The sequence below is a fragment of the Calypte anna genome, chromosome 19 (assembly GCF_003957555.1).
Source record: "Calypte anna isolate BGI_N300 chromosome 19, bCalAnn1_v1.p, whole genome shotgun sequence".
Classification (NCBI taxonomy): Eukaryota; Metazoa; Chordata; class Aves; order Apodiformes; family Trochilidae; genus Calypte; species Calypte anna.
The window spans coordinates 2,877,071-2,897,982 of NC_044264.1; the positions used below are offsets into that span (position 1 = coordinate 2,877,071).

At 47.0% G+C, this 20,912-nt stretch overlaps 1 protein-coding gene across 4 annotated transcripts in view; it reads left to right on the forward strand.

The window, feature by feature from the left end:
• Positions 1 to 20,627, forward strand: part of TSPOAP1 (TSPO associated protein 1) — a 47,520-nt gene extending 26,893 nt beyond the window's left edge. Inside the window, exons 15-27 of one of the 4 annotated variants that reach the window (XM_030462707.1) lie at positions 302 to 604; positions 860 to 1,039; positions 4,259 to 5,383; positions 5,986 to 6,112; positions 6,216 to 6,367; positions 6,537 to 6,705; positions 8,733 to 8,804; positions 9,172 to 9,204; positions 9,465 to 9,568; positions 11,415 to 11,486; positions 12,135 to 12,263; positions 15,694 to 15,753; positions 19,307 to 20,627. In XM_030462707.1, coding sequence (XP_030318567.1) covers positions 302 to 604; positions 860 to 1,039; positions 4,259 to 5,383; positions 5,986 to 6,112; positions 6,216 to 6,367; positions 6,537 to 6,705; positions 8,733 to 8,804; positions 9,172 to 9,204; positions 9,465 to 9,568; positions 11,415 to 11,486; positions 12,135 to 12,263; positions 15,694 to 15,720 — 2,493 coding nt within the window. In that variant the 3' untranslated portion in view covers positions 15,721 to 15,753; positions 19,307 to 20,627. The remainder of the gene's footprint in view (positions 1 to 301; positions 605 to 859; positions 1,040 to 4,258; positions 5,384 to 5,985; positions 6,113 to 6,215; positions 6,368 to 6,536; positions 6,706 to 8,732; positions 8,805 to 9,171; positions 9,205 to 9,464; positions 9,569 to 11,414; positions 11,487 to 12,134; positions 12,264 to 15,693; positions 15,754 to 19,306) is intronic. The other 3 variants (XM_030462708.1, XM_030462706.1, XM_030462709.1) reach the window with 3 other exon arrangements.
• Positions 20,628 to 20,912: the final 285 nt, after the last annotated feature.

Sequence of the window (20,912 nt, forward strand, 5' to 3'; positions counted from 1 at the left end):
TCTAGAAATACACTTCTGGATCTATCATGAGCCACCTGTGGTGGCCAGAGCTGCAGCAGTGGAAAGCTTGTGTTTCTGCTTGGAGCTAATGGCAGTGAGGGGCTTGTTCCAGGGCTGGGCAGCCTTCCCAGCTGCAGATTCCCTGCTAAAATATTTATATGCCAGCAGCACAGAGTGCAAGGTGTTAGTGTCAGGGAGTTTGGGGTGCTAAGGGCACCCTTTTGGTGCATAAGTATTGCATGATATCTCCCCCAGGTTTCATTGTTTGCAATGACCTTTTGTTTGTTTATTTGTTTCCCAGATGGAGCAATCTGTTCCCAAAGAGCCAGAGCTGGAAAGCCCATCTAGCAGTAGCCTGCAGATACATCTGGAGACCTGCTACACATGCTCTGTGGAGGAGGGACCAACAGATCCTGATGCTGAAAGAGAAAAAGAGGCAAAGGAGAAACACTTAATCCCAGAGCCTCTGCCCTCCTCCAGCCAGGCTGAGGGGACCGAGGGCACCTTCCCAGACACAAGTGTGAGTGGGAGCTGCTGCCAGGACTTCCTGAAGCTGTCCTCGGGCAAGGAGGTGATGAAGGAAATGTCCAGAGTGAAGAGAGAGGTGTGTTTAGATTTGATTGAATGTGGGTGGTGTTTGACACCCCCAGGTTTTACAGTCTTAGGCAGTCCTGTTGTTCTGCAGGCTCTGGAGCATCTCTGCCAGTTTGTGTGTCAGCATGTGGGTGCACTGAGTGCTGCCCACTTTATTTTCTGCCTCTCTTTAGTTGCACGTGTGCTAGAAAAAGGTGAAATGCTACTTTATGCCTGAAATAGCATCCCTTAGGGGACTGAGGAAATCTCTTTTACTTTTTGATAGCAAGAAGAAAAACTGTCTGAGATGGGAAGACGACAGCACACCCTTTTTGCTGAGCACAACCGTAGTTCTGACCTTTCAGATATTCTGGAAGAGGAGGAAGAAGATGAACTGTCTTCAGAAGCTCTGGAAGAGAAGAACGGGGACCAGAGAGAGCCATGTTCCCAGGAGAATGTGGAAAAGGTAACTTGTAGCAGAGTAATGCTTGTGGGGAGCACCAGTGCAGCCATCCCATGCCATCAGCTCACAGGAGGAGGTGCCAGTCACAGCCCAGTGCTCCCAGGAGTGCCTGGCTAAGCTCCTGCCTGCTCTGCTTTTACTCCCAGTGTTGTCTTAAGCTAAAATCCAAATTCTTTATGAGAGGGAAAGGTGTTTGTATGTAATGAACATACCCAGGGTTTAATTAATTGGAAAAACAGTGTAACATGAACTCAAGAACCCAAGGTTAAAACTCAGTCCTGTTGATGTCGTTCTTAAGACAGAAACAGTGAACACATAAGAATCTTTAAAGTCCACCAGCCCACCTTTCCTCCTAGGGTGTGTCCCATTTTGGCTTCAGTCCTGCCAGTGCTCCTGTGTGTGAATAGCTCAGTGCAGATTGTTTTGCTTAGACCGTGTGGCTTTGCAGCTCAAACACTGCAACTGAGGAAGTGCTAATTGAGCTGATCTCAACTCATGAGATCATGAATTGCATCTGTAACAGGTAATGTGCTTCCAACTGTGTGACTGGGAAGTGGGATGTGATCATACAAATTGAGATGAATGTGGATGCAGGAAAGTATTTGGACTACTGAATGCCTGAGAAATCAGAGATTTGCAGGAAATCTGATACAGCAAGAAAGCACCCTTGTTTTCTTTTCATGAGACCAAAGAACACCTGTAGTTTGGTGCTCACCATGTGGCTGCTGGCCTCCAGCATGGATGGGATGTGTCTTGTGAGCACTGAATGATCATAGAATGGTTAGGGCTGGAAGGGACCTTAAAGATCATCTAGTTCCAACCCCCTGCATGTGCAAGGAGACTTTCCAGGTTGCTCAAGGCCCCAGTCAGTAGCAGGCAGGTAATGGTTCTGGAGTAAGTGTGCTGCCACTTCTTTTCTCCTTTTGAAGGAGGTTCTGCTTCCCAGGTGGGGAGGTTGGACCTGCAGTGCAGTGTGTCAGGGGCTTCAGGAGAGTCTGGTGACTGGATGTGCTGGGGCTGCTTGGGAGGGAGCTGCTGAGAGGGCTTCCAGGTGCTGGGATTGCACTGGAAAAAAATGGAAGAAAAACAGTTTCCCTGGAAGGAGAAAAGAAGAAATAAGAACAGACAAGAAAACCTTTCTTTGGCTCTTTTTCTTGGATGCTTTATTGGCCTGAAGGTGTTTGGGTTTTGGTTGTTTTTTGTTCTTTGTTTGGTTGGGGATTTTTTCTGGAAAAGAGGCAATGAAATCCCCCACACTTGTTCACTTGAGCAAACTGGTGTTTCCTAACCTGATCAAGTGATTGTGTTCTGTTCTGGCAGTGACCAGGGTGTGAGCATCACAAGCTGCTGAATGGGGAAAGGGCATCAGGGGCAGGAACTTTAGAGCACAGAACTCCCAGCACTGCTTTATAAAGTAAAGGCAGATGGTGTCTGATGTGAGCTGAGTCTCAGTAGGGCTGTTGTCTATGATTGAATGTATTTGGTAACATTTTGAGTTATCTCAAGATTCCTCAGCCAACTCTATCCAGATTTTGGGGGATGAAAGAGTGGAGAGGTGCTGCTTTGAACATGTTTCACCTCAAATGAGTTGCTTAATTTCTGAAACCATTTATTATATTAAAACTCTAAAGCAAAAGCCACAAGTTTGTAAGCAGCTAAAGTAAGTCTTTATCTTGCATTTATACATTTTGCATATTCCTAATTGGAGCTACCAAGGTAGGAGACTAAAGCACATGTCCTGTAAAGATAGTTTGAGGAAGATGGGCTTGTTTGGTTTGGCAAAGAGGAGGCTAGGGAGATCTTGTACCTGCCTACAGCTGTTTGAAGGATGATTAAAAGGATGGGAGAGCCAAAGTTATCTTGTTAGTTGCAGATGAGATGAAAAGAGGCAGCAGTCATGAGTTGCTGTTTGGGAGCTTCATGTTGGAGATGAGTACAAACCTCTTTCCCAGGGTGGTGTTGCAGCCTTGGGACAGGTCCCTGGACTTGGGGAGGATGTCCATTTTTTGGTGTTTTCAGGCTTCAGCTGAGAAAAGACACTGAATTACTGGCATCAGTAATTGTAATCAGTTGGCAGCAGTCCTGCTGCAATTAGGAGATTGAGCTGGAGACCTTGGGAGGCCCCTTCAACCAATTCTAAATATAATTCAAGACCAACTTCTGCTTGGAAGGGGTTACAGAGGTTGGAATAATCACTAGGCAGTTTACAACTGCCTTTTTCCTGCTGTGGTTCCATTTTGAATTATCTCTGAACAGTCCTGCTCATGCCTGTAGCTAAAAGCATCAATAGCTACATATGCTTTGTAAACTATTTGTAGGTGTTTTTAGAACATGGGATGATGTAATTTGTCAAGGAAGTTGAATGAGAGACCTCCAGAGGTATCTTCAGCACAAATTACACCATGCACCTGTGATTGTACCTTTTTATTTCAGTATAAATGTAGCAAGAGACAAAATACATGTTCTACAGTTGGTCCAAGATGAATTTTAAAATTCAGCAGCGTTTTCCCCCAAATTTTCTGTAACCTGGTAAGTTCTTACCCAGCTGCAAGGGAAATAGAAGTTAGTGTGACCCCTTTGAGGTAAAGGGTTTTAATGTAAATACTTTACTGGGGCAACTTTCTTCTGCATTTGCAGGCAGTGACCTGCTGTAGAGCAGGACCTCAGCAGATGATGGGAAGGGCCTAGGGAAGGTCCTCCCATAGCAGCAGCATCTCCAAGGGGTGTCTGGCTGCTCAGGGTCACTTCCTTCTGTTCCAGTACAAGGACAGAGAGGTAAGGCAGGGGCAGGACTGTGCTTGCTGGTGAGACTCAGAGGGAGGAACCCACTCAGCTCAGACGTGCAGTCAGCAGCCCTGGAGTAGCTGTGCCCCTTCTGCCCCAGAATCCCAGACTGAGGATGCTGAAGCTGTGGGGAGTTAAGTGGGGCAGGATGAGAGGTGCTGCAGATCCTTGTGTGTGTAGAGCCAGAGGCTGGGAGGGAGCTCCTCATGCATTGGCTTTCCTCACTTTCCACTGCATTGCCCGTTCATCCGATGCCTTTTGCCAGAAGCTCCATTGCTCTTTTCCTGCTTGCTTCGCTGCAGACCACAGCTGCTGCTGCTTCATTCTGCTGTGCTGGGAGGGAATCAGCTGTAACTTTACCTCTCTTTTTAATGTTTATTTCCTTTCTTTTTTCCTTTGCTTGTCCTGGCTGTGACTTTTCTCGGGGGCTGGGTACAGATGGATCTTTGTGATACTGACAGCGATGAGGAGATTCTGGAGAGGATACTGGAGCTCCCCCTTCAAAAGAACCACAGCAAGAAATTGTTTAGTATCCCTGAAGTGACTGAAGATGAGGAAGAAGATGAGGATGAGAAGTGTGTTACGGAGGAAAAGGCAGGCCCTCAAGACTCCTTGGAAGCACCTACATGCCATTCAGGAAGGACAGGGAAGCTGCTCAGCACCAAGGAGCTATCTCTAAAGGCAGATGGGAGTAATACCCCCAAGGATCTGTCTGTTCAGATCCCACGGGAGGAGCCTGGTGTTAAGGAGAGCAGAGGGGTTGCAGACCAGGTGACTCCTGCCTCTGTCCAACCAGCCTGGAGTCAGAAGAAGGCAAACTGGAACTGGGGTTACCAAGAGAATGATTCCAAGTCTGGAACTGGGACAAGTTCTGCTTGGAGTAAAAAGAAGGGAAATAATTCTCGAGAGAAGATGCGGAGTCGGCCTGAGATGGGTAGGAAGAGGCAGAATGACTTCACAGAGCATTGCAGTCGTCTGCTGGGTAACTGCAGCCAGATGGGAGGTGGGTTATACAGAGCTCCTAGCCTCAGGGAGGAGCTGAACGTGGTCAGCAGTGCTGGTGGTAAGGAGGGGTTTGATATGTACAGTCATGCCAGACAAAGCACCTTGCGAAAAAAGCAGACTAAAGCAGTGATTTCAGGGTTTGCAGAACCTCTTGTGATGGCAACACACTGCTCCAGCCCCAGGAGCCTGGAAATAGACATTGAATATGACTCTGAAGACGATCAGGATTCGACCTGTGCATTCCCTACTGAGAGCAGACAGTGGCCAGAAAGGTCCCAGGGCTGTCAGAGGGACTGGAGTGATTGCTCCAGTCAGTCTGAGGTTGCCCACACGGATGGCAGAAGGGACCTGAGCAGACCAGAGGTGATAGAAGAGCAGAGTATGGAGTGGGCTGGATCTCCGAGCCAGCGCCTGCAGTTCTGCCAGGAGAAGGAAGCACAGAGATGTGAGAGCAGGTCTGAGGAGCAGGACTGGGAGCTGGACTGTAAGTCACCTGGCTGGAGAAGGAGGCTCGAACATCCTTCGAAGGGGATACGTAGCATCTCCTTGCACAAAAGGGTTGGGTGACATTTCCTATTCTGGCTTTGAAGCAGCTTGCAATGGCATTAGCTTCCCTCTGCTTCCCTGGCCTGCCTGTATCTTGCTTTGTTCAGTGTTGTCAAGAGAAAGAACTCTCCTCTAGGATTGTCTGGAAGAATATATGAGAGATTCCGTAGTTCTGTGCTGCTCCATGGCTTTTCTTGTCTCAGCTGCTTCTGCTTTTCCTGCTGTCTAGCAGAGTGTCATCAATGCAGTATTCCTTTTCACACTGGGTCTTCCTCCCCAGGGCAGGAGATTGTGTGACCCCAATGAAAGTCCCTGGTGAAATAAGCTGATTTGTGAAAGCTTCGTGTAGATGATGGCTTGCAATGTCATTGCCTCCTCTTGACATGCCCTTTCCTGCCTCCTCCCATTTACCAAGGGGATTGTCACTGGTGCCTGGCAGGGTGCCTGCCTGTACGTGGTTCTGGTTTCCAGCTCCCTTGGTGTTTTCAGCTCCAGAGTGTCCCTGAAGAGGAATGTTGCATTTGGATGCACTGCTCTTTGTGGAGTGCGTTTGGGCTGAGTGCTGGCTGGGAGAGGCAGAGCTGCTACTAACTCTTTGGTGGTTCCTGTTGCAGGCATCCAGTTACAGAGAGCGTAGGGGACAGGAGCTGCCTGGCACAGCTGCCTGGCAGGCTCCCAGCAGGAGAGGGAGCAAGAGCATAAGAAGAAGCCAAATGCAGAAACCTTTGCTCCCTGGTTCAGGTGAGTGGGCAAGAGGGAGAGAGTTTGGGAGCAGGAGAGAAGACTTGGGGATGCAGGGGAGCAGTGCTGACGTTACCTCTGGTGTGTCCCCTGCTGCACACAGGTTCTTCAAGGAGCATCACTTCAGAACCCTCTGTTAATGATGATGGAGTTAGAATATTTGTGGCTCTCTTTGACTACGATCCTGTTTCTATGTCTCCTAATCCTGATGCAGCAGAAGAGGAGCTTCCATTTAAGGAGGGACAGATCCTCAAAGTAAGAGCATGGTGAACATCTGTCTGGTGGTCCTTCTGGTGGTCCAGGAGTAGCATAAAGTCTGAGAGGCAGAGCCTCCTTCATCTTGGGAGTTTCCATACCTTCCCTTTCTCTGTGCATCTCAGTTCCTACAACATAAAGACTCTCTGGCCTGTCTTTTTCCATGCAGGTGTGTGGAGAGAAGGATGCTGATGGCTTTTACAGGGGTGAATGTGCAGGAAGGGAGGGCTACATTCCCTGCAACATGGTCTCAGAAGTCCAAGTGGAGAATAATGAAATCAAGAAGCAGCTCTTAAAGCAAGGGTTCCTACCCACTGACACACGGATGGAGAGCACAGGTACTGCATCTCCTCTGTGTGTGCTGTGCTGTTGTCAGACTGTTTTCTGCTGAAATGTGGACAGCTTAGTACTGCTGTCAAAGCTGTGTAGGCAGTGCAGCCCATCCATCTAGGGCTGGTCCCCAGGATCTGAAAGCTTGTTCAGTAGCTCTTGCAGTAGCAAGGTCTCGATGAGTGCAGGTATTCTGAGGTCTCAGTTCATACCTGGATGCTGCAGCACAGCACTGCCCCAGGCTGCATTTGCAGCTGCTGGAGCTGCTCCTGTGCTTGAGGCATCATGTTTGTGAACTCAGCACAGAGTGTGAGGGAGGCTGATCCTTGGTAGAGAAGGGGAAACAAAAAAGTCAGAACAGCTAAAGGACATGAACAGGAGTTTTCACTTCTGTGTTGTCTTCTTTACTCTGGGAGTCTGCAACTTAACCTACAGGGCTGACCCTGCTCTTGGGTGAAAGAATCTGTGACTTGGGAGTGGAAGAAGTTGGGATGAGACTTGTGGGGAAGGAGAAGGAAGGGTGTGAAGGCAGCAAGGTAGGCAGTCAGGAGTGTACAAGAAGCAGACAAGAAGGTCCTTGGGCTCCTCCTTATTCACTCCTTGAAGTATGTGGTTCAGTGCTTTGTGTGCTTCAGAAACTTTTCTGTTTCTTTGCACTCATGTAGTCAGTGAGAGGAGAGGAACCCCTGGTGTGTACCCACACCCCAGCTCAGGCTGAGCCAGGCTGCTCTTCAGTGACTGTGAGCTGCCCAAGACTGCTGTCTGCACACTGATGTCCCAGTCCTTGTCCCTTGTCTTTCCTGTCTCACCCTGCACCTCTCTCTACTCTCTGCTATCAGTGGCAATTGTTGGCTGATGGCAAAGGTAAGCCCTGACATTGACTGAGCTGCTCCATTGCCTCTTACAGGCAGTGGAAGAAGAAACACAACCAACCCCCAACTCAAAAAAACCCAAACAACAACAACCAAACCCAAGAAATAAAAAAAGAAAGAAGAAACAATCCAATTTGTTTCCATTTCCCTGCAGTGGGACCCAGTATCCAGCCCCAGAGCTGAGGGGCTGACAGTGCCCAACTTCTAAACGTGGGGCATGGGAAGGTTGAGCCTGAGGAGCAGAGGGGTGGAGGGAGGAATCTGTTGCTTTCACTTTGTGGCTATGGGATATTTTTAGTAGGTTTGTGTCTTTTGACATCTATATCTCATGTCTAGGAAGAGGACAGACTTAATTAAGGCTTTTTTCTCACTTGAAGCATTCATAATGTTTCTCCTGCATGTACCCTCTGGTGCCTGGAGATGGCTGGATGCTTGCAGTGGCCTTTGTCCCCACAAGGCTTTCTGTCCCCTGCCTCACTGCATACTCCTGGGGTAAAGGAACTTAATCACTCTGTGGCTTCATGAAATTTAATGGGTTTCAAAGTGTTCAGGAGTGTGGTGATAATGAAATAGATGCACCTAATGTTTGCAAAGAGTGAACCTTGTTGCCTTAGGCAGCTGGCAGTGTGCATCTCTTTTCCTGCTGCCATAAACCCCCATTACAGGCTTGTTACTCAGAAATTTCCATGGAGGGCTTGGTCTGTGAACTCTTCTGCTGAGTCAACAGGGGACTTGTTCAGTACTGAGCCTGCTCAGTGTGGAAGCCTTGGCTGGGGGCCTCCCCAGATCTCTCCCCACCTGGGTGGGTTGATGGGGTGCACATCCCCTCACATATTTCAGGAGTGAGCAGTACAAGGTTTTGTCTTATCCATATGATGCTGCTTCTGAAGGATGGAGCACAGTGATGTTTGTACTGGGATAGGGCTAACAGGCATAAATACAGTGTGGATTTCTGTGTGAGGCTGGGATGTGGATCATGCCTTGTCTGAGCCTACCTTGGAGAAGTGGAGAATTGGATTTTGCCCCTTGAAATCAGTGTCTGCTTCCCAGGGGAGGCATGTCATGCTACTCTGTTGCCTGTTCACTCTTCAAAATGCTTTTCACTTTCTGTTCACTGTCTGTTTCTCTTGTCTATTTATTTGCTTTTTTGGATTTTTATGAAGGAAATGGCACATTTTCTCCACCTCCACGCCGCCAATCCGTCCCTCCTCCAAAACCCAGACGCTCCAAGAAAGGTCTGTGTCACCCACTGCTTACCTTTGATTTTTGCAAAAGGATTACAGACTGCATTGAATTTTTACTACTTGCTTACAGGACCCTCAGATGTTTGTGCAACTGCTAGGAAGTGGAAAGAGAGCCCATCCCTGTGCTGGTGTTAAGTTTTTAACAACAGTGATGTCTTTTTATAGTTTTGGAGCTCGACCTCTGCTTCTTGTTTTGTCTCTGAGTACTGGTTACTGGTTACTTTGAGTTGCATGAACATTTTGCTTCAGTTGTTTACTGCCTTGGTCTTTGTTCTTTTTCTTGTTGTTTGCCATTTGTGTTGTGTGATCCCTGTTGAAGATGAGCTGTCTCTGATAAGATATTTTCTTCCCCCAGCAGGGCTGGATAAACAGAAGTGCAAGTCTCATTCAGGTGAAAATTGTTAGGGTTTTTTTTTCACTATGAGTAGATAATGCATGATGGTAATACAGATGTGTTTTGGGGTCAAGGGCCAGTGCAAGACCCTGCAGTGCTGCTTCAAAGCCCTGTAAGAACACACGAGAGAAGAGGTTCAGTTCTTCTAATTTAGTAGTGGCCTTGGACTAAACAGGAGTGTTTTGAAGGTGCTGTGATTTGGGATTTTGTCCTAGAACTCCCAGCTCAGGGTATTTTGTTTTATTTTTGTCCTGCAGGACAGAAGGATAAAGGCTATGAAGCTGAACTGCTGACTTCTCGAAGCATGGTGGCTGTGTTTGACTACAACCCTAAGGAGAGCTCTCCAAATGCAGATGTAGAGGTAACCACCAACTGCTCCCTGCTGAATCTTTGATAGGTTTCTTTTACTTCTCTCTTTTTTTCCTTCTATCCTGAGCCACTTAGCACTTTGGAGAAAACGAAAGAGGCAATTCTAGCTTGGCAATATTGCTTATAAAAAAGGGGTTGGCTGAAGTCATAAAATGTAGAGTTTACTGATAGATTCTTGAATATCTTCTCTGATAACAGTGTTCAGTTACCTGTGAGGAATCAAGCAATATACCCCTAGTGGTTTTCAGAGGGTGTCTCAGTGAAACTGCAAACACTTCATGGCCTCAGAGCATCCTCTTGTTGTTATTAAACAAGACTAAGCAGATCTGGGGCAGGAGAAAGTAGCTCCTGCTGTTACCAGCTGATTCAGGGCACACTCTGGTAAAAGCAAAAACCAGCTTAAGGGTTTGAATGGACTTCTGATACTAAAGATGAGCATGTCTTGGAGCATGTCTTCTGCTTTAAATACCTGTGTAGGTCTCTGTTCAAGCAAAAAGGCTTAGCTCCAATGTCATGGATGAGTCTCCCCAGTTCCTGCTTTTCAAGCAGTCCTTACATTTAATCCTAATAATATTTTTTCGATAAGTCTGTTCAGGTGGAAAGATTGCCATGCAGAACCCTTCCTGCAAAAAACCTTTTAAAATTAGAACATGCTCTGTTCTCTGTTCCTCTGTAGCAGTGTTGGTCTACTCTGAGCCAACATAAACATGAGGTTTGGATTCAGATTCTTTTCTTGCACCCAGAAAGGAGCATGTGGCCAGGGGGTGGCACAGTTCAGGTAATGGCTGCCTCCCAAACTGACTGGCTCATGGGCATGAGTGCTGGATTATCTTGGGAGAGGTAAAGTGAGAGGATGCATCTGGCCAAAGAACACTCTTGAGCTCTTTTCAACAAGAACCTGACTAGTTTTTTGCAGTGATTTGGCCTTTCTAGAACTTTCCCTGTGGATAGAACTCAGATTATTGAAACAAACTGGTGCAGTTCTGATGCACTGTTGGAGGTGTTCCCCATTCACACTTCCAGAATATTTGGTCACCTGTTCTGCTAAAAAGGCTGGAGCTGCTCTTTGTGAACTTGCACCAAGACATCAACTGTGCTGTTCTATTTCCCTACAAATATGTTTCTGCTAGGACAAATTCACAGCAAACAGGAGGAACCTGCAGCTTCCAGAGGGGTACTAGGGGTATAATGTAAATATTTTAGAGGTGGTCCCTTCAGGTGGTCCTCTGAAGTGCATATAAAGCCAGTGTGTCTTGAGTGGGACACAGCCTGTGTGGAACTCCACCACTTCTGTTGTAGAAGTGGTAATTGGGCTGTTTCTTCCATTGGAAGTCTGCTAACACCTCTGTCTGTCGTGCTCCATAGCACATGCTGGGATGGCTGACAGGACAGACCCATGGGATCAGGGTGGGTGTGTTGTGTGCTCTGTTCCCAGGTCAGATCATCCCCTCTGGATCCATCCCCCTGGACTAATCCCTGAGCATGTCATATGGAAAAGGATTGTCCAAGGGGGACAGGATTTAGTGCTTGCATTTAGAGAAATAAAAGTTATTTCTGATGCTTGTTCAGCTTGTTCTCAACAAACCTTTCCAGAACATGGGGTAGGTACTGTTTTGAAGCCCTACTAGAAGTGTTTTAAGAAACAGACTTTGCTCTTAATTTATGGAATGCTTGATTAGCACTGAATTCCTCTGTTCAGTTGCTGGTTCTGCAAGTCCTAACACAGTGGCCTCCTGTCCCCAGGGTGAGATTGTGCAAGAAGGCTCTTGTGACCTTTTATTTCTGGTGAGAAGCTGTGGGCAGTGCTTCTCCTGCCACCGTTGTTCTTCTCTTTGCAGGCTGAACTGACCTTCAGTGCTGGGGACATTATCACTGTGTTTGGGTCCATGGATGATGATGGGTTCTATTATGTAAGTACAGGGGTGGGGAAGGTCCTGGGGACACATCTGAAAACCCTTGAGTCCATCTAGTGGCAGGAGACCAGAAATGTGTTCTGATTTCTGAACACAAAGTATTCTGATTTGGGGCAAATCCAAACACCAACTGCTGGGGTTGGGTTTGTTTCCCTCATGCACCTTCTGTTGAACTGGATACAATTTTTTAGGGGTACAGCCAAGCTTGGTTTGCAGCTCTGGACCTTACTGAGCATTGAGGCAATGCCTACAGGACATTGTACCAGTCATACCCCCTTCTGGAAAAAAATAGATACCAAAGCAAATCAAAGGTCTTTAGAGATATTGTGGCACAGTCCTATTCCAGTTCCATCTAGGATTGCAGTTTTTTGAGTTTGTAGAAGTGACCGTGTTGCTGGAATAGATTTGTCATGGCTCACTGCCATCTTCTTACCTTTTCTCTCCTGTGGTTTTGCACTCTGAATTGTTCCACAACTAAGCCAGAATTGGAGTAATGAAATTTGCTGAGGATCCCTCCAACACAAATGTGTTCCTGGGCCTCTCTCAGCCCCCAGCCTAGTCATCTCTGCATGGAACTTCTCCTCTGTTGATTATTTCTCCCTCAGCCAGGAAACCTGATATGGGAACTGAATATTGATCTTGCAGGGAGAGCTGAACCAACAGAGAGGGCTTGTCCCATCTAACTTCTTGGAAGCTGTAACTTCAGAGGGAGGCATGGTTGAGGAACTTCATTCAAAAGATAAAGAAGCATTTCTGCTGAGTGCTGAGAGCCAGGTAAGGTTTGTGACTGCCTAGTACAGGCATCCAACTGTCCTGTGGCTGGAGGCTGAGCACTGCACAGCATGCAGCAGCTGATGGAATCATTTAAATTATTGCATGCAGCTCACATCAACCCATGGGAGATGCTCAGAAGTTTAGAAGGGAGTGCTAGGAGTTAATCTAAAATATTTGCCTGTAGTGCAAAAGCAGAAACAAAGCAATAGCATCCACCTAGGCCTCAGTCTCACTATGGTCAGGTGAGCAAAGAGCAGGTCCTAGCAGCAAATTCTTTAGATCCATCAGAAGATCAGTGGTGGAATCCTGCTGCAAGCAAAACAGTTCAGCCAGTTCCCCAGACACACAAAAAACCTCAGATATGCTCATGTCCATGCCAGAGAGTTCTGGAGTTATTGACACCCAAACACCAATGCTGCTCCACACATCCTGAGTTAGATACATCTTAATCCAACCCAAGGAGCTTCCAGATTAATTCAGAACAGTGGGAATGTCCCCAAACCAAGCTGTGCTTTGGAAGCATCCCACAAATACAGGCAATTCAAAGGCAGAACCTAACCCCTTGCAATATGTTGCTGATGCTTTCCAGACTAATATTGGGTCATCTGCCAGGTTCACTCTGTCCTCAGAGGGTGAAGCCAGAAGTCTGGCAGCTCCTGGACCTCAGTGTGCTGGGTTGTTGTAGGCAGTGGGAGCCAGGGAGGGAGCAGCTTAGTGCCAGCACACGTACTCAACCTTCAGTTCTTCTTGGAAGGTTATTGGCCCCATCAAGTGGTGCCAGACCCACAAAGTGTGTAAAAGCCAGATTGGCTTTGGGCCAGTCCATAAGAAATTATATGGACTTGAATCCTCCTCCCTTGACCTCTCCTGCTGGTATCACTCTGGCTTTCCTGCTCTCTGCAGCGTTCCTTGTCCTGCTTTTTGTGCTCAGCTCTTTCTTTTTTCTGTACCTAGTTCCCATTTTTATCTTCAAATGCTGCCTGAGGCTTTACCTGCAGCCCCATTTCCTGCTCCCAGGCATTTCAAGCTTTTTGGGGAGAGGCTCAGCACCACAGCCTGATGCTGCCTTAGCAAAGCAGATGACAGGCCTGGCTCAGAAAGGTTTGTGGGAACCTTGCTGGATCATCTTCTACACTCAGAAGTTGTCTGGGTCCCCTGTGCTTTCCTGTTTAGGAGACTCTGTCCCTTTGTTCCCAGCCCATCAGTGCTGGCCCATGCTGGGCAATCACTGGTTAATGAACTATGAGTACCAGGGCTGAAGAGCCCAGAGGTGACACAGGGAGGAAAGAAGCACTCAGAGAGGGTTTTCTTTTTCAATTTCTCTCTCAAAATTACTTACTCTTCCCAAATTATTAATCTAGTGGGGCAGAGAATGCTCTCCTCTGGGAGACTTGAACCCTTAAAATGAGAACAGGTTGAACTCAGAGTGCAGCTTATGGCAGATCTGACCTCTCTCTCCAGCATCTCCAGCAACAAGGGTCTGTTTCTGATGCTTGGATTATTATTCCAGCCCCAGCCTGGGTTCCCCCAGAAACCATTTGGAAATTAAAGTAACCTCCAGGGCTCAGAGAGCTGATCTTGCAGGTATGAAGGGTCTGGTTTATCTAAATGTGTATTATTAATGGTGAATAAGAGAGGAAAGTGGCTGATAAACAGGGTAAAATATACAACAAATCTGCCTTTATTTCAAGAATCCTATTTGCATCCCAATCTTCTCTTTTGCTGGTGAAGAAACTGACACCAGTTTGACCTGCCAAGTCTCTGTGGGTGACTGTTCCCCTGGATGCAGCAGTTTGGCCCCTGTATGCACAGAGCTGGAAGTATTTTTCCTGTGGTTCATGACACCTTTTTTTTTTTTTTTTTTTTTTTCCTAACAGACATGACTTGTGATAAAAACAATCTCATATAAAATAGAAATGTTTCTGATTTTCCTGTCCTTCATATCTCTCCATTTGTCTCCAGTTCCCTGCCAAAGATCAGAGATCCAATCCCCCTGCATTGGCTCTGGGTCTGTAGGGCAGGAAGCCATTGCCTTAGGTTAGGATTGATTTGATATTTTTGGTACTCAGCTGGTCCAGGAACTGCTGTTCTTTGCAGTCTGAAGTCTGGGGACTTGGAAAATTCAGTTGATCATGATTAAGCCAATTTAATTTCAGTGGGAATTCACATTAACTACCAGGGCTTGACTTCATGTTGGCTCCTTGTGTATGGTGAGAGCCTGCAGCCTGTCCTGCTGCCTGCCTGCTTCCCCAGGAGCCCTGGCCTGTCCTGTCCTGGCTGACCCAGCCTTAGCCCTCTCTGTCAATGTGCAGTCCTGCCTTCTGCTTCTGCTGGGCAATCCAGATCTGCCTGAACACCTTCCAAATGTGAAGGGCATGTTTGCTCCCTTTTAAAAGCAGTACATTTGCCTTGCTTGTAAGCAGACTTGTGTTAACTACATTTAAGTATCTGTAGTGATTACCTTGGACAGGCAGAACCTGACCACACTCAGCTTTTAGCTCTGTCACAGCAATGTCACAGCATCCCTACTCATGGGCAGAACATCCTATGGATAAGGCAGGCACATTCAGAGAGCCAACCCTGAGCTGGAACAAACCCTGCCTGGGGCTTTCCAAACACCACAACATATTCACCCTCTGGAGTTAAGAAACTTGCTTGTTTAAGTGTGTCATTGGCATGTACAGTGCACACAGAAACACCTTTGCTGCTGCTTTTGGGGCTGGGGAAGTGGGCAACAAATGCAATCAAAGGCAAAAGCTGTGTGGCAGAACTGGAGAAGTATTATTTGAGTCTTCTGAAGGGCAGCATTGGCAGAGGAGATTCTCATCTCAGTGAGCAGTCCCAGCCTGAGCCCCAGGGGCATCTGTACCCAGCACAGCATCCTAGCAGAGCTTTGGACTTGCATTAAACCCAGTTCTAATCCTATCAGAAGCTTCTTCAGCATGATCATGAGTGGTTTTTAAACTGCTTGTAACTTCTTGGATTTAATGATGTCACCCTAAGTGGTTTTCACACTTCCCTTCTCCCTGCTGCTGTGATCTGAGAATAACAACAATTTACTTTCCAAATTGAATGGGGGGAGGTGGATTTGGAATTAATTTCGAGTGAATCTTAAACTGCTAAAAATGGTGAAGCAGTTTATCTTTCAAACTGACAGCATTTGGGGGTTAAGATTGAGGATTAAAAAAATACAGCACAAAAAGGAGAATCCAAGAAGTTACAGTCATAAGCTCAGGCCCTGAAACACTCCTGCTCACCAGCTTAGCAGTTGCTTTAATGCTGTGGCTGTCAGATGAATATTTTTGTATCAGTAATCTGCAGTTTCTGTCAAAGACTGATTGTAAAGCACTTCAGAAAGTGTTTGATTCTAATTGATTTCATGTATTTATTTCTGCCTGTGTTATGCACCTGTGATGGTTCTTTTCTTCAGAGAATGAGGAAGAGAAGAGTCCAGTGATAGATATGAATGATACATAGAGAAAGCAACCATGTAAGTTTGTGTGAGAAGACCTCTTCAACCTCCCACCCAGCCTGGCATATTAAAGAGTCTTGTACCTGTAGTTTAGTCCTTTTCTTGTAGTTTGACAGGCTGGTCTGGGGCTCTGCTAGCAAGTCCACCTTCAAATCCTCTGGTGCCAGATTGGTTCTGTGTTAAAGACAAGCCATGGGCTGTTCAGCACATGAAGTGAAATTGTTTGGAACAATTATCTGTTGGTTTTGGGGACTGTGATGTGACTGTGCTGAATTTTGAGGTTTGGAAAAGACCTGCTTTGTAATTCAGCCTGGCTTTTCTAGCACTGATGGAGCATCTCAAAGCCAAAGCTTTATTTGGCCTTTGCAAAGTCCTTCTCAGGCTGAGCACACCCCATATTCAGCCTGTGTTTTTTTTCTTCTTCTTGATTTTATACCTTCCTGAGGTATAGTCCTGAAAAACCCCTGCACACCATCAGCCTTGGCAAGTAGTAACATTTAGTCCCTAAAACCAACCTTGTGTGGGTAATTGTTCTACTTGGTAACACTTAAAGAAACAATTTGGGGGCTGGGAAGTGAGATCTCTGCTTTTGGGGGGGCAGTGGGAGCAGATCTGCTTTCTTCTTAGTTTCAAATATGGTTTTCCTGAAATTGTGCAGATCAGTAGTACTGGAGACAGCACTGAAAACCACCCCTGAAAACTGACATGACTTTGTTATCAACCCTGATAGATTTTGTCAGGATCTTAGAACAATTTCTCCTTTGTTTCTCTTAGGGAAGAAACCCTAATTTTATTATACATTTGTCTCTTATCAGCTGAATCTGTTAACTGATTCTGTTACTTTTCTGCCATATGGAGACCTCTGAGAATCCCTGTATGTGCTTGTGTGTGTGTGAGTGCCTCTGTGTGTGAGAATCTGCCTGGGCATCATGTGCAGAGCTGGGAATGGGCAGCACTACCAGCCATGGAGTCAGGAAGCTGCCAGTCCCTCCTTTTAACTCTTCCTCTAATAAGGATGCTGCAGGAAATAATTGTGACATTTGCAAGTTGGTCTGGGTACCTTCCTCTCAATTGCAGACAGTTTTCCATGCAGGAGAAATAACACAAGATTTGTTGGACCACTTCAGAGCTGCCCTAAAACTGTCCCAGCTCTGACAGAAAAGTGATTTCAAGGTTGTTAAGCTTCATAGGGGAGACCACTCTGTATTTGTTGGTCAGACCCCTTCTGATGTTAGCCCAATGCTGTTGTGCATTTTATTCAAGGAGTCTTTGTTGCACAGTGCATGAAGTTTCTGGAGCCCTGTAGGCTAAAGTTAGCCCTTATTTGTCTTCTTTTGCCTCCATACATCCTGCACTGCTGGCTGAAAATGGTTACTCTAAGTTCATTCAGGTTTATTTCCAGACTTCTCAGAACAGACCGGCCTTGTGGCTTGCTTGTGTGTGCTCTCAGCAGACACAGAGACTGCAGCTGATGCTGCAGCATTAATCAGAGCCATGAACCTGGAAGACAGAGTGCAGCTTTCCCAAGAGCCAGGTTGGGCCATTGAGCCCTTTGCAGCACCCTTGGCAGCAGCACCATCTGGAGTCACAAAAGTGCTTCTGAAAGTGTGTAGAACAAGATTTCCTGGTGAAACACTCTGAGTTCAGGAAAAATCAACTACTTTATTGCTTCCTGTAGCAAAGAGATGTACAGAGTAGTTACATCTCTGTCCCTGTAGCCAGAGACTTTAGCTGAGGCAGGAAACATTGATGGCACTGTCACTGGGACAGCTGAGGTGATGCTGCAGGTGCCTCTCAGTGTTCTGGAGCTGCAAGGAGCAGTGTGCTCACACCAAGACAGAGCTCTCTGAAAACCCTGCACTGCTCTGCTCAGGGCAGACTCTCCTACTGCATGTGCTGAGGCTGACCCCAGAGAAGAGGTTTCTGCTCCTCTCATCCCAGAAGTGTCTTCCTGCAGCAGAGTGAAGTGACTGGAGCACAGCCTGGGAGGGGGCAGAGGGCAGATGGTGCTGTCAGACAGGAGGTGTGGTGCTGAGCAGGATGCTGGAGCAATGCTGGTCGTGCTGTTGACCCCAGGAAACTTCAGACCCACAGCACATAAACTATGATTGTGCCTTGGTTATGACATCTTTGCTCTTCAGCAATGCTTCCACCCCTGGCAGAACATCCTGCTGCCCGTGTCACCAGCTCATCTTGAGCTGTGGGGGCTTGCTGACCCTTAAGGAACATGCACTCAACTCTTCCTCAGTGGGACCCAAGCAGAGAGGTGATAAGGGTATGTTGATGTTCCACAGCTCCAGCCACTCTCATGGTGTGTTTTGGGTAATGCCAAGATACGATGTACACCCAGGAGCCTGGAAGATGCTGGCTTGTGAAAGCTAGGTGGAAGAAAAGGCAGTGGGACAACAGCTCTCTGAGGCCTCTGAAACCCAGAGCTGATGAATTTCACAGCTTCTTGGGAAAGCTTGCCCTGCCAGGTTAGAAATGTTCACTGTCTGGACACCTAAAACCTGCAAGAGGAAGGTGTGGGAAGAATGCTGCTGGGAACTGTCCTGCATTAAGTCTTTTGCTAAGAGGAAACTGAGCCCAGGCAAGGGCACTTGCTGATTTCTAGAAGCCCAAAGTAGTGGCACACAGTGCATCATTTGGGACTGTGGACCCCAGGTAACATTCCCAAATGTTTGGGTGACTGAGCAACACATGCCAAGCACTGTGTCCCACTGGATCCAAGACTTCTCCATGTCCTGCTCCATCATAAACTTTTTCTTCCACTGCAGAGCATCAGACTTTGCTTTCTGCCCCTCCTGTGATCTGATGCCTGCTGATCAGCCTTGCAAGACTCTGAATTTCTCTTCTTACCCCAGCACAGAGCATGACCACTGTTGCAGAAGCCTCCTAGCTTAGCCAGCCTCCTTCAGCTTCCAACAGGGATAGAATCACAGGATTATCAGAGTTGGAAGGGAGCTCTAGAGATCATCTAGGCCAACTCTCCCACTAAAGCAGGATCACCTAGAGCACATTGCACAGGACTGCATCCAGGTGGGTTTTTAATATCTCCAGAGAGGAGAACTTATGAAGGTCTTGCACAGCCCATGCTCTCATGAGATTGTTTGGGGTTTTTTTGCCCATGTCCTGTCTCTTCTCCCACAGTGTGCTGGGAGCCCTGGAGACTCCCCCAGACAGGCACCCGTGGGGTGTATGTGGATGCAGCAGGATCCAGCCCTGCTCTTGGGAGAGAGGGGCTTCACTTCAGTGGCTTCAGCTGTGGAACAACATCTCTTACCAAGCCCTCAAAGGGGCTTTTCTGCTGTCTGCTTCTTAGCCTGAAGTTAAGGAATGTCAGAATGTCTGAGCTCTGGCAGGGCCTGGGTAGTGAGTACAAAAAAGCTGAAATCCCCTGGAAACTTCCTGCCTGGCTCTGCCACTGCATAAAGCAGCTAAGCCATGGAGGTTGAGGGATGGACTGGTGGGGAGAAAGGAAGTTCTCTGCCTGAGGTTTCTGTTGCCATGATGTTTTACATCAGCACTAACTTGGGCTTTTTTCTTTTGTTTTCTCTTTTTCCCACTCCAGTTACATCCAGATGTGTCTGTTGATCAGAGTGACTCCTCACCAACTCCTGCTCTACCACCTTCCTGCCTTGTCATGGGTGAGCAATGTCCAGAGCAGGCATCACTGGCTGTTCTCAAATGCAGTGATGTATCTGGTCAGAGCAAAAAGAAGAGAGGCTTCTTCATCAAAGGAAAAAAGTTCTTCAAAAAACTTGGGTCCAGTAAGAAAAATTAACAAGGGATTTATTGTTCTTTAAAGACTATCTGTGCAGGAGAGGCCCTCTGCAATAAGCTGATTAGAGTATTTTCATAGGGAAAAAGTCTATGTTGAAGAGAGAAAACTTTGGGTCTGTGAGCTTTGGGTCTCCCTGCTGAGAGCCCAGCTGTGGGCTGGGTGAGCCCTCTGAGCTGCCTCAGCACTGGGCTGAGTGAGGCCTCAGCTCTAGGATGCAGCTACTTGTGCAGTAGTGTGTCCTGCTCCACCCAGCCCCCAGTGCACAGTTTCCCTGTAAATATTTCCATTTAGAAACTATATTCTGGCTGTAAGTTAGCTATATGGCTTTTCCCAGCAGAGCCCCAGCCCCTTAGGAAGAGATCCCTTGTACTACACACCCTGGTATTTCTCTGGTCCAAAGGAGGTTGTGTCATCTCCTTCACTCCCTGCAAAGAAAATTTGCACTTTTCCATTCCCACTGATCCCCTTTGCTGTCTCTGGGTTGACAAGTGAGTTATTTGTACTGTAATCCTGTAAATATGCAGCTGTGCCTAGGAGCATCCCAGGCTGCCTCAGTCATGGTTCAGCACGAGGAGGGTCCTGGGGAAGGGGTTTGATCCTTCTGCCCAGCAGGTGGGCTGCTGTGAGCTGCTCTGGGCTGGTTCACCTTGACCACAACACTGGCTGGGGACTCTGCCTTATTTATTTATTTATTTATTTACCTACCTATCTATCTATTTATTTATTTATTTCTTATTTTTCATCTGCCTGGTTCAGAGTTTCAGTTGGCTGTTGCTGTGAGCTGCTCCCAAGTTGGAGCATTTGGAAAGCAAAGCTGGGGATGGAGAGTTTGCAGCTATTTTCATATGAGATAACGTGCTCCCTGAGTTAAGACACATCCCTTTCTAAGCCACGAGAGTTTTGTACTTCATGGTTTCTATCCTTTTCAGTGTTCCTTTCTTTGCATGTTTCAGTATGTTACTTGTTTCGAGAAGGACACTTGATGTGAGTTATGTGAATGATGCCAGCACAGTGTCCATGAGTGTTGGTGATATGGTATGTTTTTATTTAATATCAGATTTTATTATAATAAAGTCTATTTTCACAAAAATACATTTTTCCTTAAAAAAGCAAAAGATTCAGTGATGCTTCTTCTAAGGTGGGTGGGAGTGGGCAAGAGGGGGACAATGTCACTTGCACCTCCTCCAGGAGCCCACCTTTCCTGTGCCCATGGTGCAAGCTATTTCTCTAGGTGTGAGAAGCCTTGGCTTCTCCCATTTCAGAGTCCTAACTCTGGAGGAGAAAGCACTGAGGTGCAGTTATATGGGGTCACACTGTGCCTCAGCACTGTTCCATCCCCAGCCCTCAGCTGGATGTGCCCCTGGCCCTGCTGGGTGGCTCCAGGCACCTTAAT